Source organism: Mesoplodon bidens (assembly GCF_964165515.1).
Source record: "Mesoplodon bidens genome assembly, chromosome: 4".
Classification (NCBI taxonomy): domain Eukaryota; kingdom Metazoa; phylum Chordata; class Mammalia; order Artiodactyla; family Ziphiidae; genus Mesoplodon; species Mesoplodon bidens.
Window position 1 is genome coordinate 100,221,525 of NC_138160.1, and position 23,802 is coordinate 100,245,326.

The 23,802-nt window shown below is 46.8% G+C and overlaps 2 protein-coding genes and 1 long non-coding RNA gene across 37 annotated transcripts in view; 1 reads left to right on the forward strand and 2 right to left on the reverse strand.

Moving 5' to 3' along the window:
- LOC308615721 overlaps window positions 1-23,802 on the forward strand; it is a 103,191-nt gene that overhangs the window by 61,546 nt on the left and 17,843 nt on the right. For 29 of the 35 annotated variants that reach the window (XR_014015582.1, XR_014015583.1, XR_014015593.1 and 26 more), the window contains 3 exons: window positions 309-3,795; window positions 12,183-15,669; window positions 16,312-17,240. This is a non-coding gene — a long non-coding RNA (uncharacterized lncRNA). The remainder of the gene's footprint in view (window positions 1-308; window positions 3,796-12,182; window positions 15,670-16,311; window positions 17,241-23,802) is intronic. The other 6 variants (XR_014015597.1, XR_014015600.1, XR_014015602.1 and 3 more) reach the window with 6 other exon arrangements.
- LOC308615708 (protein FAM170A-like) lies at window positions 5,422-8,995 on the reverse strand. The gene has a single exon (XM_081231344.1). It carries the CDS (start codon window positions 7,250-7,252, stop codon window positions 6,563-6,565), a length of 690 nt encoding a protein of 229 aa, XP_081087470.1. The 5' UTR covers window positions 7,253-8,995; the 3' UTR covers window positions 5,422-6,562.
- On the reverse strand, window positions 17,249-21,541 carry LOC308615638 (protein FAM170A-like; the record flags this gene model as incomplete). The annotated part of the gene is made up of 2 exons (XM_081231231.1): window positions 17,249-19,281; window positions 21,532-21,541. The coding sequence occupies 2 exons, from the start codon at window positions 21,539-21,541 to the stop codon at window positions 18,437-18,439; spliced, it is 855 nt and encodes a 284-aa protein (XP_081087357.1). The 3' UTR covers window positions 17,249-18,436.

The following is a 23,802-nucleotide window of genomic DNA, read 5'->3' on the forward strand; positions in this document are numbered from 1 at the left end:
ATTAAATGTAAATAATGTGTTCTTTAGATAAAGTTTATTTTCTTGCATCTCTCTATATAAAAGCAATATGTTGAATTGATTTAAATATTTAAATACTTACATACCTGTTATCACAATCTAACCTTCTTTATCTTCTCTTATTTTCTTCCAATCAATATTATGTTTTCAAGATTTATCCACGTGAATCCATATAGATCTAGGTCTTTGATTTTTGACCGTTTGGTATTATTTCATCACATGCGTATAGCATCATTTATTTTCCATTCAAGCATTATTGGACAATTGGATTGTTTCCCTCCCTTCTCTAGAACAAACAACGTTTCCTAGAATATCCCTGAAGATGTCTGACAGTCGAGAAGGGCCAGGCTGCCCGAAGGATTGCTACTTGCTTTTAGCCACGTTCCAACAGGCCATCTCCAGCCAGCAATTTGAAGCACAGCTGAAATGAAAACTCCCCCAAATGTGGAGGTCGTAGGAGCTTCCTAGAATGTGGGAGGTTCATGATAGGCATCCTGCTGGGATCCCAGGGGAGTCTGAGCTGGCCTGAACCTCATCTTCCTCCTCCACCTCTCAAGAGAAATGTGGAGGAAAGAAGACTTCAAAACCTGTGAGTAGGCAGAGGGAGAGAGATTGGGGGCCGAAGCTGCAACTGAGGTCTTGGAGTGGGCTGTGAGGACGCAGAGCCTCTAGAGAGCCAGGCTCTGCCTTCTGAGCACTTCTCCCCTAAGGCTGCTCGTCATTCAGGTGATACCAGCCATATAGAGCCGACTCGGCCCACACTGTCACAGAAAGCCTTATCAGAATCTCTTCTTCTTCATACACTCTTGTGTCTGTTACTTGGTTATTGCCTTTGGTGCTCCACTGATGTGAACCACAGTCGCCAGGGGATGGAGGACACTAGTGACCCATCTTGCTCTGTGGCCTCAGTCCACAGCTTGAGGGTAAGGGAAGAGGCCAAATGAAGGTCAAGAAGGAAAGATGGCGTTTGAAGAGAAGACCTGAGTTAAGGGTGTCTTCTCAAGGCTTGATGAATGAAATGTAGCTCCAGTACCTGAAGTCCTGCTTGTTCTCAAGGCTGACCACGGGGCTGGGTGGGCTGGGTGCACTCAGTGAAGGAACCGTATACACTTAGTATTTCCTTGCTTGCTCACACTTGCCCTCGTCTGATACACACTCTGCAAGACTGATCTTCCCCTGAAACAACTTTCCACCTGCCACTGTCATCTCGTGAACATTTGCTTCCCCTTCCTAGTGTCCCCCTAGAATGCCATTGCCGCCAATTCATAATTTGATAATCATGCTTCTTACCATAGTCTCAGCAACTTCTGATAAATTTTATTCACTTTATTCCATAGTCTTCACACATCAGTAATCTTCCTTAACTTCCTAGCTGCAGGTTAACCCATTCGGAATCATTTCTTTTTCTTTCTCTTCTTTGGCAAATCCCTTCTATCTTTTAAGGTCTTTTTCTTGTCTCTCTACCATCCTGCCTTCCTGAACTTCTTTTTTTTCCGTTTAAGTAACCTTTCAATCTCCTTCCCCAATTTCCTCATAAACATTGAGAGTTTATTCCTCACACGTTAGAGAGCGGTTTATGAATGGCCACGCATAATGGACTCAGAATGAGTTGGCACCCCCGAGGTACCTGTCTTGCTGGGGAGCCACAGGTGGAGGGCTGGCTGCTGGACACATGTTTGCATGGAGTCAGGCTGAGTGGCCTCAGGGTGTTTGCTCTGCACTTGTGTGTGTTTCTCCCTAGTTGGTTTCCTTGTCCAGCCACCTGTGACCTCCCTCCATCCAGCCCAGGGAATCCTTCTCATCACAGGGGTAGGACGTTTGTCTCGTTTTCCATCACATCCTTTCCCCAAAGTTTGGTTGTGAGTTGCTCCCATTCCAAAGACCTTTCCTCTTTGAAGAGAAGAGAGAAAATCTTTTCTCTCCTTTTCTCTCACTTCACTTCTGCTCTAGTATCTCCTCCGTCCAGAATGGCCCCCTGACTCAAATGGGTGTAGATCCGAAGATGGCAAGAAATGCCAGCAATTCTGAAGTAATAATACGGATGTATCAGGAACACTTGAAAACCTTTATCCCGCCACATTCAAAAAAATTGCACTTCCAGTGTATTCAGAGTCTCAGTGTAGAAACACAAATGATGTAGAAATTGAATGACACTCAAGTTTTTCTATCCTCCTTTCCTGATTTATTCTAATCCTCCAAGTTAACATGATTAACTATCTGTTATGTAACCTTTCAGACATTTTCTACACATGCACACTTTTCTTTTTCTCACATAAGAGTGTGAACTAGGTCACTTTCAACATGCTGTGATACTGTGATTCACTGTCTCCCACCGAGTCATCCACTGATAAAGTAATCTGTTTCATGGAGAAATATGTCCAATAGCTAATAGCCAATGTCTGTGGAGTGCTTGCTCTGTGTCGGTTTCTTGTAACTACTTTACAGATCTTTTGTACAAGGTACCCATGGACCAGGTACAATTATAACCCCCAAGTGACAGATAAGTGCAGATAAGTACAAATAAATACAGAGGCCAAGTGACTTGCCCAAGACACTGGAGCAAATCAAAATCCATGCCTCTGTAATCATTTTGCTCTATTGCCTCTGTCTGGGAGGCTTGATGATTTGGCAAGTAAAACCTTAAATATCATGTTCCATTTTTATATCTCTGACACAAGCGTGGGGCTGTGATACGGGGTAACTAACCTGACTACTTTTGAAAACCCTTATGCACCTGGATGAAAGTAAGCCAGGGACTGCAAGCTCTAGATTTAAGGTTTCCTAGCAACTTTTAAAAAGAGCTTCTTGAATGCAATTTATGTAATGTCAAGTCTAGGATGTAGTCCAGATAGTAACAGAAAAATGGAGATATGTAGAAAAATAGTTCAAGTTGACAAGTATTGGGAGTGTAGTAGTTTTGGGGCCAGCATGTAGACCACAGGAGAACTTGCTGTTTCCATCCCAAAGGGAAGAGCCCTACGTTGCAACTGCCAAGGTCCCTGGGGCAGCAAGTGTGTTCACTGCTTAGTAAAGAAGCATCCTCAGTTTGATAGAATCATATGGGAGCCTTACATTTGGTTAGCCGTTCTACATTCTTGATGTAATGATATTTTCAGGGTGTGGGAGGGTATCAAGCTCTGAAAATACCCTTGGAGAGATTTGCTTATTAAGTTTGGCTTTTTCAATCTCCCTACTACTTCTTTACTAAGCACCAGGAGGTTTCCTTCACTTTTCAGAACCATGTTGTTTTTCCCTTGTCTAATGAACTTTGAAATACTTTTGGATGAGCTATTAAATTTGGGAAAAAATAAACATCTCTTTAAAACAAGGAAGATAATAACAATGACACGTAGAAAAAGCTCTAAAACAGAGAATATCCTCCATTATGGCTAATGACTGGGGGTGGAAAGTTCGTGCTCGCTGTCCAGGATGTAGAAATAAAAGCTGAGGAGGCGCTGAGGCATCTCCTGGATCTCTATAAGCCTCCATCATTTCTGATGAGTAGGGTTGACAGATAAAATATAGGCTGTTTAGTTAAATATGAATGTCAGAAAAACAACGAGTACATTTTGAAGATAAGTATGCCCCAAATAGTACATAGGATCTACTTATACTAAAAATAATGACTTATTATTCATGTGAAGTTCAAGTTTAACTGGGTATCCTGCATTTTTATTTAGTAAATCTGACAGCCCTACTGATGATCCACAATGGAGGCAGTTGAGGAGCGGTACATGCTGGCTCTCGGACAGTCAGGAATGGCTTCAGCAGATCCAGGTACAGTATGAAATTCTTTTTGGAGGTAGCTCAGAAGCCATGGCCAGCCCTTGACTGCAAGTACTGCCTCGGGTTTCCCTGAGGTGGGGTAAACCGTCCTCTTAATGGCCTTTTGGTAAGTCTGGAAGACCATATCCAAGGGGAGCCCCAAAGTCAGTTTCATCCTCACAACCATGTTTCCAATTCCTGGAATTGGCTGCATGTGACTCACAAGAGATAAGGAGGTTTGTGAAAATTGGGAGTGTCATAGCTTGAACCCTTTGTAGGTAAAGTTTTGGTGTTCTGAGAGTTTTAACAGGAGCAATGTGAAAGACTCCAGGTCCCCGGGTAGATAGAAATAATCCTGTTCTACTTCTGTGTATGGGACAAGTCTGTAGTAGCTCACAGAGCAAATATCTGGTCTTAGAAAGACTGATCCAAGCTTGGATGTTTCTGGTGACAAGGCAAGGTCGTGAGTTTGAAGTTCACCTTTTATGGTTGAGGAGACAATGAAGTTGTCAGAAGGGCAATCGTGGAGGAGACGTTGGCTTCATCCATTGTGCAGGCTTGTATATGTGGTTCTATGTAGATTGTGTTTCAAAGGTGGAGCTTGTTTACAATTACGAACACTCTCTGACGTGCTTTTTGGACCTTCATTCCCAGAGCAAGAGCAGTGCCGAGGCCCTAGAAATGCCATGGATACTCTGAGCTGTCAGTGGCATTTCCCAGGTACTGTTCCCTTGGTGCTGCTCCTTGAAATGTCCAAAGGGATTATCATCTGTTTTGTGGCCGGTCCTAGCATTGTGAAAGGAAGCTGCTGCACCGGGCTCAGAGGATTTCGGCTGTGGTGGGAGGAGGAGGAGGAGTACTACGACTATAAATTGTATCACACCATATCTATTACATCTTGAGAGTGGGCTTGGGGGGTTATGAAGGGGGACTTTTATTGTACTTTTATACATTGTCCCCTTGAAAATAATTCAATTTTTAAAAATTAGTTAATTTATTTTGGGCTGCATTGGGTCTTTGTTGCTGCTAGCGGGCGTTTTCTAGTTGCAGTGAGCGGGGGCTACTCTTGGCTGTGGTGCACGGGCTTCTCATTGCAGTGGCTTCTCTTGTTTGCGGAGCACGGGCCCTAGGCATGCAGGCTTCCGTAGTTGTGGCACGTGGGCTCAGTAGTTGTGACACACGGGCTCTAGAGCGCAGGCTCAGTAGTTGTGGCGCACGGGCTTAGTTACTCCGTGGCACGTGGGATCTTCCCAGAACAGGGCTCGAACCCATGTCCCCTGCATTCGCAGGCATATTCATAACCACCGCGCCAGCAGGGAAGCCCAATGATTCAGTTTTTTATAAAGAGAATATTCCTAATATTCTTCCAAAAGTTTAAAAATACATAGTTGGATAACACTATGAAAAATTAACTGACACTTTTTTTATTATTTCTCTTTGCTCCCTGGATTTTTTTCCCCCTCCAGTCAGCTAGGCACTCTGAGTTCACTGCATTAGGAAGGTAAAGACTCAGCAGAAATGAGGGAGAAAAAAAGAAAATGCTCAGCTTTGGAATGTTCAAAACAGAGGCCACAGTAGAACAGGTGAGAATTCTGTGCACAAAAAATAAATCTCGTCTCAAATGTAACAAAGTATTCTTTGCACTGGGAGGCAGGAGAGGGAGGGAGGGAAGGACTGAAGGAGAGAGATCAGTGTGGCCAGGGACATGGAGACTGTGCTTGAGGACGATAGGCCCAGGAAGAGAATCAGAATCTGGGGAAGATTCAGCCTGCACGCGATCATTGCCTCCAGCCAGCACCCTCATCTCAGACCTCGGGAAATTCAGAGAGAGAGTGGGAGTAGGTCAGGAGGGCCACGGGCATAGTCTGTGTGGCAGGGGTTGTGGCCATTCCCTATTTGTGAGGAGTCCCCAGCAATTTGCAGGCCTCTTCTAGAAAATGCTGGCGGACGTCTCTAGTGCTTATGTGAAAGCTTGTTCACAAACCTTGAAAGATACAGATGTAGATGACAGATTAGATAGAAAAATGTAATTAACTAAAACCTCCAGGAAAGGTTTGGAAAATGCCCTTTATTGCATAGGATGTTCATATTGTCATATGATGTTAGACTGAGTGCCGGTCCCTTCATCCTCCTTCAGACCACGGCGTTCTGTCTGCTACTATCCCGAGGGTCCTTTCTTCTCCCTGGAAGGGATAAAACAAATGAGGTAGAACAGGAAGAGACAAGGAGCACTCCAAGCTCTGCTGGTCAGGGTTACCCTCCAGCGTTGCCTTAATGCTCAGAGCCACACATACCACAGTGAGCTTGGCTCCAGATCAACTACCACGCAACGAAGGTTCTGGAACACTTCCATATCTCGGGGAACCTCATTTCCACGTGACTCTCTTTCATATTCCCCTTTGTCACAGAAGGCTAGGTACAGTGGTCCAGGTGAGATCTCAGCTCAGGCCCAAGGCTCTCAGACCTCAAAGTTCCGGTCCTGCAAGGGCCCCTGTCCTCTCTTCAGACCACTCCTGGCTCTCTCTGCCGACAAGGAGCTGCTGGTGGTACGTCCTCTAAGAGTTGAGGCCCATCGTGCAGACCCTGAGAAAATTCCTAGGAAAAGGCTCCACCTTCTTGTCGAAGTCAACAGAGCTCAATTCCTTTGGAAGTGCTGGGTGTGTCCCAAGTTGATGCAACTGCAGAGCCATTAGGTAAACCAGCACATGTGTGCGGCCCCTTCCCTTAGACTCCTCTGGGCCCTCGTGACATAGGCTCAGAAGAGTGCCAGCCTCAAGCCTTACCTCTTCCAAGGCCACACCGTCTCCAGGATCTTCTGTCCCATGAATCTCAGTTGCTGTGTGGAACTCAAAAGAGAGAAAAGACCCTGCCTCCGGGGTCTCTTCGGGCTGGGGCCTTCTAGCTTCTCTTCCTCGTCCTCGTCGTCCTGCTCGTCCTGCTCGTCCTGCTCGTCCTCCTCGTCCTCCTCGTCCTCAGAGGTGGTCTCGGATTCCACATTGCCCTCCTCCTCAGGGGTGCTCTCGAATTCCACATTGCCCATCCACTGGGCGATGTTGAGATGAAAGACACGGCAGCTGAAGCCCTCCAGGATGCCGAACTTCACGTGCTGCTGGAGGATCTCCAAGGTGGGCAAGACCCGGCAGCAGGCCATGCACCTGAAGCCGGTCTCCATGGTCACCATCCAGTCCGGTGTCTTGGCCCTGGGTGTCTCCTGGACGGCAGGTGGCCCTGATGGGCTGCCTGGCTCTGCCCTTTCCTCATACTCTTTCTCCTCCCCAGTGGGCTCACTGTCAGACAGGAGGCTTTCGGTGGACACATCAGAGGGGTAAGTGCCTACTGTGCACGCATCCTCAGGAAGGGTCACTTCTTCTATCGTCAGCTGCTTTTCAGGCAACTCCAAGGGTTTCTTTGTCTTCCAGGAGACAGCTACACCCTTGTTCACTTGTACCTGCATGTAGTATATTTTCATGCCCCTTTCCTCTTTGTCTGGGTGCAGATCGTTCTTACAGGGTGAAGAGGGTGAGGAGGAGACACAGTGTGATGGGGGAGCAGTCTCCCCTGTTTCCTGAACCTGGGCTAGGGGTGCTTTAGGCTGGGCAGTTTCTCGATGTGATCTCCGGATTCCTGAAAAAGGAAATTAAAAACATCATAACATGCATGGGCCGTGCCAGAAGCTGAGGGAGCAGGTGTGGTAGACGAGAGAGGGACATTTGCATGACGTAGCTATGTCGTGAGCTTGGTGTCTGTTGGCCGTAGGACGGAGCGGTGTATCTGGTGTCATCTGTGGGCTTTTCATGTGCGTGTGGGGGGTTACTGGAGCGGTGTCTGTATACAGGGGTGTGCAGTATGGTGGTGAGGGCTGTGGTAACTGAGAGATGCGGGTGGATGCGTGTACGACGAGGAGTGTGAGTTTGGGAATATCGGTGGTGCATTACTTGTGGAATGGGGCTGTGGTGCTTGGGGTTTCTGTGTGCACTGAGAAGGTATGTGCCTGGAGGGCGGATGTATGTGTGAGCTGTGTGGACCTGAGCTGGATGGTGCTGCTCTCAGGCTGGAGATCTATGATGTAGAACTCTGTCCTTCTCTGGAAGCAAAGGCAAAGACAAAGCCTACATTTTCCTCTGAAGATGCTTAATCTGGTCCCTCTTCCCTCCACCTCAAGCCCAGACCTTTCCGGCCCCTGCTCCTTGACTTCCCCACCATGGTAGTACCAGGATTCACACACCCCCGCCCCAGACTCAGCTGGGATCCACGCCCTCGTAACAGCTCAGCCATCCTGCCCAGGCTCCTCCACAGAGCCCTCATCACCTCTGATGACCCTGGGTTTCCTCTCAGCCTCCCTGGGATCTGTGTGCCTCCTGCCTCACAGCCAAACACCCCCTCACCTGAGGAGCCCCGCGCCCTTACCAGCGTAGATGAGCTTGCGCGGAGAAGAAGCACAGGAGAAGTATGTAGAGGCAGAGGAGACCTCCCCTGCCCCTGGGCTGCAGCCTTGGGCCACCACAGTGGATCCAAGCTGAGGGGGATCCTCTTGTGACTTGGAGATTGCTGAGGGAGGAATGAAAGGCTCAGGGTGGGTTCATCAGTCCTCTCTGTCCACAAATATTTACCGAGTGTCTGGCACGTGTCAGGTGCAGTGAATACACACAGTTGAGATGGGGTTCCCAGTGGATACTCCAGTATTTAATTCAAATCAGTACTTACTCTGTCACTGTCTTGTTGGTAATGTAGGCCTCGGTGGTGACTGTGAGTATGTGGGAAGAGTGAGTGATGTGTATCAGTTAAGTCTGTGGTAAGTGTGGGGTTGGCATGGGGAGCACGGTGGAGATGTGTCTTATCTGTGTCTGTGGCCTTTGTGTGCATGGTTTCTGTTCACAAGTCGGGAATTCTGGGACATGTAACTTTTCCTCATTACATGGTGTGGCTTGTATTTATGGTGTGTGTTCATTCATTGATTGAGCAAGATTCAGTAAGCAGCTACTTCTGTGTATCCGGCACTCTTCCATTGTTGTAGTCTCTGGTAACGCTGCGCATTCTAGTAGGGGAAGACACACACTAAACAAAACTACAATAAATATATGATACCTGAGCTGGTGGCAAGTATATAAGGGTTGCCAGACTTAGCGAAGAAAAATACAGGGCACCCAGTTAAATTTCAGTTTCAGATAAACCCAGAATAATTTTCCAGTGTAAGTATTCCCATGCAGTATTTGGTCTTACTTTTAGTGTAAGTATGGCCCGTACAATATTTGGGACATACTGATACTGAAAAATTACTTGTTGTTTATCTGGAATTCAAATTGAACTGGATAGCCCATATTTTATCTGGCAACCCTGACATGGGTTAGTGAGACTGTGGTTTACTGTGGTTTGTACAAAGCGGGTCTGGCATTACTCAAGAATGTGTTACAAGTGTGGTGTGTATGACACGTGACTGGTTCTTATAGAGGTATTTAGCGATGGCTGAAGTTAGCTGTGTTTGTGCGAGAGTTGAGGAGATACATATATATATAGTGTGTGTGTGTGTGTGTGTGTCCTATATATATAGTGTGTGTGTCTATATACATATCTCATCTCCAGCGTTTGGTGTTGGAGGAGAGGATTGTGATACAGGTGGGTTGTATGAGAACGTAGTACAGGAGGGATGCGTGTATATACCTCCATGTGCTGTGTGTGGTTTAATACGGAAGTTATATGTGGGGTGTGTGATACTTTTGCTGTATCAGAGTGTCCATGGGTGTATGAGTTACTGTCTCATAAAACACCCCTACCAAGAGTTCTCTATACACTCTTACATACACCGAGTGTCAGCCAGGTCCAGGCAGGGTGTCAAGAACTGTACCACGCAGAGTTTATATCTGATAAGCACTCTACCCCCATTCATCCTGCTCTTCTCAGCACTACCCCCTCCGCCCACCCCCCCACCCCCCACAGGAACATAGAGAAAAATATTCTGAATGGTCAGGGGCAGTCATTGCCTTCCCTAGCCTGTCCCAGCCACTGCCTGAAAATCTGCCTGCTGTCTAGAGCTCCATTCCCAGGGCCCATCCTACAGTCTCCAGGGCCCTGGGCCTGGTAGGAGCTACTGGGCTCTAATCTGGGGCAGAGACCTCTAGCTGGAGCTCTGGGGTGACCACCCCCTCCCAGGGCAAGGTACTCGCCTACATTTAATGCACGCAGGCACCACGTGGCCCGTGACTCTCAGAGCTCCCCGCAGGACCCTGAGGACATTTCTCACCCTCGCCCACGCGGTCTCAGTCTCTGGAAAGCCCTTCCCTTCCCTCGGTCTCCTTTGGGAGATTCTTCCTGTTGAAGGAATAAAACCTCCTTGCTTTCAATATGACACCATCCCTAGGCAAACAATCGTCTTTCGAAGTGCATTCCACTTGTCAAGATATTTTTCAACAGGGCCTTCAGCTCATGGGGCTTCTCTTTCCAGTTGGTAAAAGAGGCCAAGCAACTCATGGGTCTCTCTCAGCATCCTTGCATCCTTCACATCCCCCACCTCATGACCCCAGGGAAAGATCCAAGAGAATAAGAGAGAAATCGGGGACTGAGAAAAGCTGCACCTCTAGGTCTGTGCAAGCAGGATGCAGCCTGCTGTGAGTCCGACAAAGCTCCAGGCCCGGCAGCCCCAGGAGAGAGTCCTCAGACCAGCGGAGCTGACCTCCCATCTCCCAGGGGGCATCTGGCCGTTCTGTGCCGTCTCACACCACAGGGAGCCTCCGGATGGCTACGGCAGCATCAGTGAGACAAGGTCTCTCGCTCCCTGCTTCACAGGTGACACGTTCTCAGTCCCCCTCTTCCTAGAGAAGGTTCAGTTTGGCAGAAACCCATGTGCCCCAGACAAGTTGCCCCCCACATACCTCCTCCCTTCTGGGCAGTTTCCTGGGACTCTTCATTTTCCAGGCGTTTCCTCTTTTGTTGCCGTTCCATCGTACCAACTAGAAGTCTCCCTTAGAAGATGCCTCAAGAGACGTCCAACTCCTCCTCTCCCCTACAGGTTGGCCCTTGTTGGCTCTTGGGCAATCCGTTGAAATGATTCAATACAAATAAAAATAGTCAAGTCTCCTAAATGGCTGAAAAACTTGTACCACTTAGTGAACCAGCAGTGCTGCCTAGTGCTCACCAGGGCTGTTAAGTTTCCAAGGTTGCCAGGCGCACAGCAGGATTCTGTGACCTCAATGATGACATCAGAGCATTCTGTGGACCTAGGTTCAGCACAGTCTCTGCAATAGCACAGGCCCCGTTTTCAAGAACAATTCCTTTTTCCCAGCCGAACCTTTCCCGTGAAAGGGAAAGGTTCATACCATATCCATTATAAATTGTATCATACCGTATCTATTATAAAATGAACATTTTGATTGGAGATCTTTTAATGTCTTTTATATAGAGATTTAATATGAATATTTTAAATGGTCTCCAGTTTCCCTGTGGATTATTGACATTTTAAACTCTGCACTTCAGTTTTCCCTCAATCCCTGTAATTTTGTCACGGTTATTTCTGTACTTAAAGAGGAGTAACAATATAATTGATTTCTTCATTTTTTTCCCATCTCTTTCCAAGGTACTGGATTTGATTGTGTCTTACGAATGAGTGAAAAATGCTAGTCCTTGAGTCAGGACATTGGGCCCTTTACCAAGTAACTCAACCTGTCTGGGCTTCAGCTTCTGTATGTGCGAGCAAGAGGCTTGGCCTAGCTGACTTTTCAAATGCTGTGTTTCTTTGATTCACTCTCACGTACTGATCTGCTACTTAAGAAGAGGGTCTCTTCTCATAAAGTGAGAACAGTCGTTTTCTAATCCTTGGGTTGGGTGGAGTTTTTAGTGGTCGTACTCAGTTTGTTAGTTATATTTACTTTTACGTATGCTTAGCTCTAAATTTAATTTATATGGCTCTTGTGACTATTTTTAGATCTTCTTTTTTTCTTATTTTCTTTTACAGTTTCTAATTTGTTATCGCCAGTGTAGAGGAGCCTGATTGATTTTTAAAATGTATTGATCTTGTATGTGTGTGCTTTGTTGAACCGTCTTCTTCGTTCCTGCTAGTTTATCTGTGGGTTCTTTTGGGTCTCCTAGATAAATGAGCATATTAAATGTAAATAATGTGTTCTTTAGATAAAGTTTATTTTCTTGCATCTCTCTATATAAAAGCAATATGTTGAATTGATTTAAATATTTAAATACTTACATACCTGTTATCACAATCTAACCTTCTTTATCTTCTCTTATTTTCTTCCAATCAATATTATGTTTTCAAGATTTATCCACGTGAATCCATATAGATCTAGGTCTTTGATTTTTGACCGTTTGGTATTATTTCATCACATGCGTATAGCATCATTTATTTTCCATTCAAGCATTATTGGACAATTGGATTGTTTCCCTCCCTTCTCTAGAACAAACAACGTTTCCTAGAATATCCCTGAAGATGTCTGACAGTCGAGAAGGGCCAGGCTGCCCGAAGGATTGCTACTTGCTTTTAGCCACGTTCCAACAGGCCATCTCCAGCCAGCAATTTGAAGCACAGCTGAAATGAAAACTCCCCCAAATGTGGAGGTCGTAGGAGCTTCCTAGAATGTGGGAGGTTCATGATAGGCATCCTGCTGGGATCCCAGGGGAGTCTGAGCTGGCCTGAACCTCATCTTCCTCCTCCACCTCTCAAGAGAAATGTGGAGGAAAGAAGACTTCAAAACCTGTGAGTAGGCAGAGGGAGAGAGATTGGGGGCCGAAGCTGCAACTGAGGTCTTGGAGTGGGCTGTGAGGACGCAGAGCCTCTAGAGAGCCAGGCTCTGCCTTCTGAGCACTTCTCCCCTAAGGCTGCTCGTCATTCAGGTGATACCAGCCATATAGAGCCGACTCGGCCCACACTGTCACAGAAAGCCTTATCAGAATCTCTTCTTCTTCATACACTCTTGTGTCTGTTACTTGGTTATTGCCTTTGGTGCTCCACTGATGTGAACCACAGTCGCCAGGGGATGGAGGACACTAGTGACCCATCTTGCTCTGTGGCCTCAGTCCACAGCTTGAGGGTAAGGGAAGAGGCCAAATGAAGGTCAAGAAGGAAAGATGGCGTTTGAAGAGAAGACCTGAGTTAAGGGTGTCTTCTCAAGGCTTGATGAATGAAATGTAGCTCCAGTACCTGAAGTCCTGCTTGTTCTCAAGGCTGACCACGGGGCTGGGTGGGCTGGGTGCACTCAGTGAAGGAACCGTATACACTTAGTATTTCCTTGCTTGCTCACACTTGCCCTCGTCTGATACACACTCTGCAAGACTGATCTTCCCCTGAAACAACTTTCCACCTGCCACTGTCATCTCGTGAACATTTGCTTCCCCTTCCTAGTGTCCCCCTAGAATGCCATTGCCGCCAATTCATAATTTGATAATCATGCTTCTTACCATAGTCTCAGCAACTTCTGATAAATTTTATTCACTTTATTCCATAGTCTTCACACATCAGTAATCTTCCTTAACTTCCTAGCTGCAGGTTAACCCATTCGGAATCATTTCTTTTTCTTTCTCTTCTTTGGCAAATCCCTTCTATCTTTTAAGGTCTTTTTCTTGTCTCTCTACCATCCTGCCTTCCTGAACTTCTTTTTTTTCCGTTTAAGTAACCTTTCAATCTCCTTCCCCAATTTCCTCATAAACATTGAGAGTTTATTCCTCACACGTTAGAGAGCGGTTTATGAATGGCCACGCATAATGGACTCAGAATGAGTTGGCACCCCCGAGGTACCTGTCTTGCTGGGGAGCCACAGGTGGAGGGCTGGCTGCTGGACACATGTTTGCATGGAGTCAGGCTGAGTGGCCTCAGGGTGTTTGCTCTGCACTTGTGTGTGTTTCTCCCTAGTTGGTTTCCTTGTCCAGCCACCTGTGACCTCCCTCCATCCAGCCCAGGGAATCCTTCTCATCACAGGGGTAGGACGTTTGTCTCGTTTTCCATCACATCCTTTCCCCAAAGTTTGGTTGTGAGTTGCTCCCATTCCAAAGACCTTTCCTCTTTGAAGAGAAGAGAGAAAATCTTTTCTCTCCTTTTCTCTCACTTCACTTCTGCTCTAGTATCTCCTCCGTCCAGAATGGCCCCCTGACTCAAATGGGTGTAGATCCGAAGATGGCAAGAAATGCCAGCAATTCTGAAGTAATAATACGGATGTATCAGGAACACTTGAAAACCTTTATCCCGCCACATTCAAAAAAATTGCACTTCCAGTGTATTCAGAGTCTCAGTGTAGAAACACAAATGATGTAGAAATTGAATGACACTCAAGTTTTTCTATCCTCCTTTCCTGATTTATTCTAATCCTCCAAGTTAACATGATTAACTATCTGTTATGTAACCTTTCAGACATTTTCTACACATGCACACTTTTCTTTTTCTCACATAAGAGTGTGAACTAGGTCACTTTCAACATGCTGTGATACTGTGATTCACTGTCTCCCACCGAGTCATCCACTGATAAAGTAATCTGTTTCATGGAGAAATATGTCCAATAGCTAATAGCCAATGTCTGTGGAGTGCTTGCTCTGTGTCGGTTTCTTGTAACTACTTTACAGATCTTTTGTACAAGGTACCCATGGACCAGGTACAATTATAACCCCCAAGTGACAGATAAGTGCAGATAAGTACAAATAAATACAGAGGCCAAGTGACTTGCCCAAGACACTGGAGCAAATCAAAATCCATGCCTCTGTAATCATTTTGCTCTATTGCCTCTGTCTGGGAGGCTTGATGATTTGGCAAGTAAAACCTTAAATATCATGTTCCATTTTTATATCTCTGACACAAGCGTGGGGCTGTGATACGGGGTAACTAACCTGACTACTTTTGAAAACCCTTATGCACCTGGATGAAAGTAAGCCAGGGACTGCAAGCTCTAGATTTAAGGTTTCCTAGCAACTTTTAAAAAGAGCTTCTTGAATGCAATTTATGTAATGTCAAGTCTAGGATGTAGTCCAGATAGTAACAGAAAAATGGAGATATGTAGAAAAATAGTTCAAGTTGACAAGTATTGGGAGTGTAGTAGTTTTGGGGCCAGCATGTAGACCACAGGAGAACTTGCTGTTTCCATCCCAAAGGGAAGAGCCCTACGTTGCAACTGCCAAGGTCCCTGGGGCAGCAAGTGTGTTCACTGCTTAGTAAAGAAGCATCCTCAGTTTGATAGAATCATATGGGAGCCTTACATTTGGTTAGCCGTTCTACATTCTTGATGTAATGATATTTTCAGGGTGTGGGAGGGTATCAAGCTCTGAAAATACCCTTGGAGAGATTTGCTTATTAAGTTTGGCTTTTTCAATCTCCCTACTACTTCTTTACTAAGCACCAGGAGGTTTCCTTCACTTTTCAGAACCATGTTGTTTTTCCCTTGTCTAATGAACTTTGAAATACTTTTGGATGAGCTATTAAATTTGGGAAAAAATAAACATCTCTTTAAAACAAGGAAGATAATAACAATGACACGTAGAAAAAGCTCTAAAACAGAGAATATCCTCCATTATGGCTAATGACTGGGGGTGGAAAGTTCGTGCTCGCTGTCCAGGATGTAGAAATAAAAGCTGAGGAGGCGCTGAGGCATCTCCTGGATCTCTATAAGCCTCCATCATTTCTGATGAGTAGGGTTGACAGATAAAATATAGGCTGTTTAGTTAAATATGAATGTCAGAAAAACAACGAGTACATTTTGAAGATAAGTATGCCCCAAATAGTACATAGGATCTACTTATACTAAAAATAATGACTTATTATTCATGTGAAGTTCAAGTTTAACTGGGTATCCTGCATTTTTATTTAGTAAATCTGACAGCCCTACTGATGATCCACAATGGAGGCAGTTGAGGAGCGGTACATGCTGGCTCTCGGACAGTCAGGAATGGCTTCAGCAGATCCAGGTACAGTATGAAATGCTTTTTGGAGGTAGCTCAGAAGCCATGGCCAGCCCTTGACTGCAAGTACTGCCTCGGGTTTCCCTGAGGTGGGGTAAACCGTCCTCTTAATGGCCTTTTGGTAAGTCTGGAAGACCATATCCAAGGGGAGCCCCAAAGTCAGTTTCATCCTCACAACCATGTTTCCAATTCCTGGAATTGGCTGCATGTGACTCACAAGAGATAAGGAGGTTTGTGAAAATTGGGAGTGTCATAGCTTGAACCCTTTGTAGGTAAAGTTTTGGTGTTCTGAGAGTTTTAACAGGAGCAATGTGAAAGACTCCAGGTCCCCGGGTAGATAGAAATAATCCTGTTCTACTTCTGTGTATGGGACAAGTCTGTAGTAGCTCACAGAGCAAATATCTGGTCTTAGAAAGACTGATCCAAGCTTGGATGTTTCTGGTGACAAGGCAAGGTCGTGAGTTTGAAGTTCACCTTTTATGGTTGAGGAGACAATGAAGTTGTCAGAAGGGCAATCGTGGAGGAGACGTTGGCTTCATCCATTGTGCAGGCTTGTATATGTGGTTCTATGTAGATTGTGTTTCAAAGGTGGAGCTTGTTTACAATTACGAACACTCTCTGACGTGCTTTTTGGACCTTCATTCCCAGAGCAAGAGCAGTGCCGAGGCCCTAGAAATGCCATGGATACTCTGAGCTGTCAGTGGCATTTCCCAGGTACTGTTCCCTTGGTGCTGCTCCTTGAAATGTCCAAAGGGATTATCATCTGTTTTGTGGCCGGTCCTAGCATTGTGAAAGGAAGCTGCTGCACCGGGCTCAGAGGATTTCGGCTGTGGTGGGAGGAGGAGGAGGAGTACTACGACTATAAATTGTATCACACCATATCTATTACATCTTGAGAGTGGGCTTGGGGGGTTATGAAGGGGGACTTTTATTGTACTTTTATACATTGTCCCCTTGAAAATAATTCAATTTTTAAAAATTAGTTAATTTATTTTGGGCTGCATTGGGTCTTTGTTGCTGCTAGCGGGCGTTTTCTAGTTGCAGTGAGCGGGGGCTACTCTTGGCTGTGGTGCACGGGCTTCTCATTGCAGTGGCTTCTCTTGTTTGCGGAGCACGGGCCCTAGGCATGCAGGCTTCCGTAGTTGTGGCACGTGGGCTCAGTAGTTGTGACACACGGGCTCTAGAGCGCAGGCTCAGTAGTTGTGGCGCACGGGCTTAGTTACTCCGTGGCACGTGGGATCTTCCCAGAACAGGGCTCGAACCCATGTCCCCTGCATTCGCAGGCATATTCATAACCACCGCGCCAGCAGGGAAGCCCAATGATTCAGTTTTTTATAAAGAGAATATTCCTAATATTCTTCCAAAAGTTTAAAAATACATAGTTGGATAACACTATGAAAAATTAACTGACACTTTTTTTATTATTTCTCTTTGCTCCCTGGATTTTTTTCCCCCTCCAGTCAGCTAGGCACTCTGAGTTCACTGCATTAGGAAGGTAAAGACTCAGCAGAAATGAGGGAGAAAAAAAGAAAATCCTCAGCTTTGGAATGTTCAAAACAGAGGCCACAGTAGAACAGGTGAGAATTCTGTGCACAAAAAATAAATCTCGTCTCAAATGTAACAAAGTATTCTTTGCACTGGGAGGCAGGAGAGGGAGGGAGGGAAGGACTGAAGGAGAGAGATCAGTGTGGCCAGGGACATGGAGACTGTGCTTGAGGACGATAGGCCCAGGAAGAGAATCAGAATCTGGGGAAGATTCAGCCTGCACGCGATCATTGCCTCCAGCCAGCACCCTCATCTCAGACCTCGGGAAATTCAGAGAGAGAGTGGGAGTAGGTCAGGAGGGCCACGGGCATAGTCTGTGTGGCAGGGGTTGTGGCCATTCCCTATTTGTGAGGAGTCCCCAGCAATTTGCAGGCCTCTTCTAGAAAATGCTGGCGGACGTCTCTAGTGCTTATGTGAAAGCTTGTTCACAAACCTTGAAAGATACAGATGTAGATGACAGATTAGATAGAAAAATGTAATTAACTAAAACCTCCAGGAAAGGTTTGGAAAATGCCCTTTATTGCATAGGATGTTCATATTGTCATATGATGTTAGACTGAGTGCCGGTCCCTTCATCCTCCTTCAGACCACGGCGTTCTGTCTGCTACTATCCCGAGGGTCCTTTCTTCTCCCTGGAAGGGATAAAACAAATGAGGTAGAACAGGAAGAGACAAGGAGCACTCCAAGCTCTGCTGGTCAGGGTTACCCTCCAGCGTTGCCTTAATGCTCAGAGCCACACATACCACAGTGAGCTTGGCTCCAGATCAACTACCACGCAACGAAGGTTCTGGAACACTTCCATATCTCGGGGAACCTCATTTCCACGTGACTCTCTTTCATATTCCCCTTTGTCACAGAAGGCTAGGTACAGTGGTCCAGGTGAGATCTCAGCTCAGGCCCAAGGCTCTCAGACCTCAAAGTTCCGGTCCTGCAAGGGCCCCTGTCCTCTCTTCAGACCACTCCTGGCTCTCTCTGCCGACAAGGAGCTGCTGGTGGTACGTCCTCTAAGAGTTGAGGCCCATCGTGCAGACCCTGAGAAAATTCCTAGGAAAAGGCTCCACCTTCTTGTCGAAGTCAACAGAGCTCAATTCCTTTGGAAGTGCTGGGTGTGTCCCAAGTTGATGCAACTGCAGAGCCATTAGGTAAACCAGCACATGTGTGCGGCCCCTTCCCTTAGACTCCTCTGGGCCCTCGTGACATAGGCTCAGAAGAGTGCCAGCCTCAAGCCTTACCTCTTCCAAGGCCACACCGTCTCCAGGATCTTCTGTCCCATGAATCTCAGTTGCTGTGTGGAACTCAAAAGAGAGAAAAGACCCTGCCTCCGGGGTCTCTTCGGGCTGGGGCCTTCTAGCTTCTCTTCCTCGTCCTCGTCGTCCTGCTCGTCCTGCTCGTCCTGCTCGTCCTCCTCGTCCTCCTCGTCCTCAGAGGTGGTCTCGGATTCCACATTGCCCTCCTCCTCAGGGGTGCTCTCGAATTCCACATTGCCCATCCACTGGGCGATGTTGAGATGAAAGACACGGCAGCTGAAGCCCTCCAGGACGCCGAACTTCACGTGCTGCTGGAGGATCTCCAAGGTGGGCAAGACCCGGCAGCAGGCCATGCACCTGAAGCCGGTCTCCATGGTCACCATCCAGTCCGGTGTCTTGGCCCTGGGTGTCTCCTGGACGGCAGGTGGCCCTGATGGGCTGCCTGGCTCTGCCCTTTCCTCATACTCTTTCTCCTCCCCAGTGGGCTCACTGTCAGACAGGAGGCTTTCGGTGGACACATCAGAGGGGTAAGTGCCTACTGTGCACGCATCCTCAGGAAGGGTCACTTCTTCTATCGTCAGCTGCTTTTCAGGCAACTCCAAGGGTTTCTTTGTCTTCCAGGAGACAGCTACACCCTTGTTCACTTGTACCTGCATGTAGTATATTTTCATGCCCCTTTCCTCTTTGTCTGGGTGCAGATCGTTCTTACAGGGTGAAGAGGGTGAGGAGGAGACACAGTGTGATGGGGGAGCAGTCTCCCCTGTTTCCTGAACCTGGGCTAGGGGTGCTTTAGGCTGGGCAGTTTCTCGATGTGATCTCCGGATTCCTGAAAAAGGAAATTAAAAACATCATAACATGCATGGGCCGTGCCAGAAGCTGAGGGAGCAGGTGTGGTAGACGAGAGAGGGACATTTGCATGACGTAGCTATGTCGTGAGCTTGGTGTCTGTTGGCCGTAGGACGGAGCGGTGTATCTGGTGTCATCTGTGGGCTTTTCATGTGCGTGTGGGGGGTTACTGGAGCGGTGTCTGTATACAGGGGTGTGCAGTATGGTGGTGAGGGCTGTGGTAACTGAGAGATGCGGGTGGATGCGTGTACGACGAGGAGTGTGAGTTTGGGAATATCGGTGGTGCATTACTTGTGGAATGGGGCTGTGGTGCTTGGGGTTTCTGTGTGCACTGAGAAGGTATGTGCCTGGAGGGCGGATGTATGTGTGAGCTGTGTGGACCTGAGCTGGATGGTGCTGCTCTCAGGCTGGAGATCTATGATGTAGAACTCTGTCCTTCTCTGGAAGCAAAGGCAAAGACAAAGCCTACATTTTCCTCTGAAGATGCTTAATCTGGTCCCTCTTCCCTCCACCTCAAGCCCAGACCTTTCCGGCCCCTGCTCCTTGACTTCCCCACCATGGTAGTACCAGGATTCACACACCCCCGCCCCAGACTCAGCTGGGATCCACGCCCTCGTAACAGCTCAGCCATCCTGCCCAGGCTCCTCCACAGAGCCCTCATCACCTCTGATGACCCTGGGTTTCCTCTCAGCCTCCCTGGGATCTGTGTGCCTCCTGCCTCACAGCCAAACACCCCCTCACCTGAGGAGCCCCGCGCCCTTACCAGCGTAGATGAGCTTGCGCGGAGAAGAAGCACAGGAGAAGTATGTAGAGGCAGAGGAGACCTCCCCTGCCCCTGGGCTGCAGCCTTGGGCCACCACAGTGGATCCAAGCTGAGGGGGATCCTCTTGTGACTTGGAGATTGCTGAGGGAGGAATGAAAGGCTCAGGGTGGGTTCATCAGTCCTCTCTGTCCACAAATATTTACCGAGTGTCTGGCACGTGTCAGGTGCAGTGAATACACACAGTTGAGATGGGGTTCCCAGTGGATACTCCAGTATTTAATTCAAATCAGTACTTACTCTGTCACTGTCTTGTTGGTAATGTAGGCCTCGGTGGTGACTGTGAGTATGTGGGAAGAGTGAGTGATGTGTATCAGTTAAGTCTGTGGTAAGTGTGGGGTTGGCATGGGGAGCACGGTGGAGATGTGTCTTATCTGTGTCTGTGGCCTTTGTGTGCATGGTTTCTGTTCACAAGTCGGGAATTCTGGGACATGTAACTTTTCCTCATTACATGGTGTGGCTTGTATTTATGGTGTGTGTTCATTCATTGATTGAGCAAGATTCAGTAAGCAGCTACTTCTGTGTATCCGGCACTCTTCCATTGTTGTAGTCTCTGGTAACGCTGCGCATTCTAGTAGGGGAAGACACACACTAAACAAAACTACAATAAATATATGATACCTGAGCTGGTGGCAAGTATATAAGGGTTGCCAGACTTAGCGAAGAAAAATACAGGGCACCCAGTTAAATTTCAGTTTCAGATAAACCCAGAATAATTTTCCAGTGTAAGTATTCCCATGCAGTATTTGGTCTTACTTTTAGTGTAAGTATGGCCCGTACAATATTTGGGACATACTGATACTGAAAAATTACTTGTTGTTTATCTGGAATTCAAATTGAACTGGCTAGCCCATATTTTATCTGGCAACCCTGACATGGGTTAGTGAGACTGTGGTTTACTGTGGTTTGTACAAAGCGGGTCTGGCATTACTCAAGAATGTGTTACAAGTGTGGTGTGTATGACACGTGACTGGTTCTTATAGAGGTATTTAGCGATGGCTGAAGTTAGCTGTGTTTGTGCGAGAGTTGAGGAGATACATATATATATAGTGTGTGTGTGTGTGTGTGTGTCCTATATATATAGTGTGTGTGTCTATATACATATCTCATCTCCAGCGTTTGGTGTTGGAGGAGAGGATTGTGATACAGGTGGGTTGTATGAGAACGTAGTACAGGAGGGATGCGTGTATATACCTCCATGTGCTGTGTGTGGTTTAATACGGAAGTTATATGTGGGGTGTGTGATACTTTTGCTGTATCAGAGTGTCCATGGGTGTATGAGTTACTGTCTCATAAAACACCCCTACCAAGAGTTCTCTATACACTCTTACATACACCGAGTGTCAGCCAGGTCCAGGCAGGGTGTCAAGAACTGTACCACGCAGAGTTTATATCTGATAAGCACTCTACCCCCATTCATCCTGCTCTTCTCAGCACTACCCCCTCCGCCCACCCCCCCCCCCACAGGAACATAGAGAAAAATATTCTGAATGGTCAGGGACAGTCATTGCCTTCCCTAGCCTGTCCCAGCCACTGCCTGAAAATCTGCCTGCTGTCTAGAGCTCCATTCCCAGGGCCCATCCTACAGTCTCCAGGGCCCTGGGCCTGGTAGGAGCTACTGGGCTCTAATCTGGGGCAGAGACCTCTAGCTGGAGCTCTGGGGTGACCACCCCCTCCCAGGGCAAGGTACTCGCCTACATTTAATGCACGCAGGCACCACGTGGCCCGTGACTCTCAGAGCTCCCCGCAGGACCCTGAGGACATTTCTCACCCTCGCCCACGCGGTCTCAGTCTCTGGAAAGCCCTTCCCTTCCCTCGGTCTCCTTTGGGAGATTCTTCCTGTTGAAGGAATAAAACCTCCTTGCTTTCAATATGACACCATCCCTAGGCAAACAATCGTCTTTCGAAGTGCATTCCACTTGTCAAGATATTTTTCAACAGGGCCTTCAGCTCATGGGGCTTCTCTTTCCAGTTGGTAAAAGAGGCCAAGCAACTCATGGGTCTCTCTCAGCATCCTTGCATCCTTCACATCCCCCACCTCATGACCCCAGGGAAAGATCCAAGAGAATAAGAGAGAAATCGGGGACTGAGAAAAGCTGCACCTCTAGGTCTGTGCAAGCAGGATGCAGCCTGCTGTGAGTCCGACAAAGCTCCAGGCCCGGCAGCCCCAGGAGAGAGTCCTCAGACCAGCGGAGCTGACCTCCCATCTCCCAGGGGGCATCTGGCCGTTCTGTGCCGTCTCACACCACAGGGAGCCTCCGGATGGCTACGGCAGCATCAGTGAGACAAGGTCTCTCGCTCCCTGCTTCACAGGTGACACGTTCTCAGTCCCCCTCTTCCTAGAGAAGGTTCAGTTTGGCAGAAACCCCTGTGCCCCAGACAAGTTGCCCCCCACATACCTCCTCCCTTCTGGGCAGTTTCCTGGGACTCTTCATTTTCCAGGCGTTTCCTCTTTTGTTGCCGTTCCATCGTACCAACTAGAAGTCTCCCTTAGAAGATGCCTCAAGAGACGTCCAACTCCTCCTCTCCCCTACAGGTTGGCCCTTGTTGGCTCTTGGGCAATCCGTTGAAATGATTCAATACAAATAAAAATAGTCAAGTCTCCTAAATGGCTGAAAAACTTGTACCACTTAGTGAACCAGCAGTGCTGCCTAGTGCTCACCAGGGCTGTTAAGTTTCCAAGGTTGCCAGGCGCACAGCAGGATTCTGTGACCTCAATGATGACATCAGAGCATTCTGTGGACCTAGGTTCAGCACAGTCTCTGCAATAGCACAGGCCCCGTTTTCAAGAACAATTCCTTTTTCCCAGCCGAACCTTTCCCGTGAAAGGGAAAGGTTCATACCATATCCATTATAAATTGTATCATACCGTATCTATTATAAAATGAACATTTTGATTGGAGATCTTTTAATGTCTTTTATATAGAGATTTAATATGAATATTTTAAATGGTCTCCAGTTTCCCTGTGGATTATTGACATTTTAAACTCTGCACTTCAGTTTTCCCTCAATCCCTGTAATTTTGTCACGGTTATTTCTGTACTTAAAGAGGAGTAACAATATAATTGATTTCTTCATTTTTTTCCCATCTCTTTCCAAGGTACTGGATTTGATTGTGTCTTACGAATGAGTGAAAAATGCTAGTCCTTGAGTCAGGACATTGGGCCCTTTACCAAGTAACTCAACCTGTCTGGGCTTCAGCTTCTGTATGTGCGAGCAAGAGGCTTGGCCTAGCTGACTTTTCAAATGCTGTGTTTCTTTGATTCACTCTCACGTACTGATCTGCTACTTAAGAAGAGGGTCTCTTCTCATAAAGTGAGAACAGTCGTTTTCTAATCCTTGGGTTGGGTGGAGTTTTTAGTGGTCGTACTCAGTTTGTTAGTTATATTTACTTTTACGTATGCTTAGCTCTAAATTTAATTTATATGGCTCTTGTGACTATTTTTAGATCTTCTTTTTTTCTTATTTTCTTTTACAGTTTCTAATTTGTTATCGCCAGTGTAGAGGAGCCTGATTGATTTTTAAAATGTATTGATCTTGTATGTGTGTGCTTTGTTGAACCGTCTTCTTCGTTCCTGCTAGTTTATCTGTGGGTTCTTTTGGGTCTCCTAGATAAATGAGCATATTAAATGTAAATAATGTGTTCTTTAGATAAAGTTTATTTTCTTGCATCTCTCTATA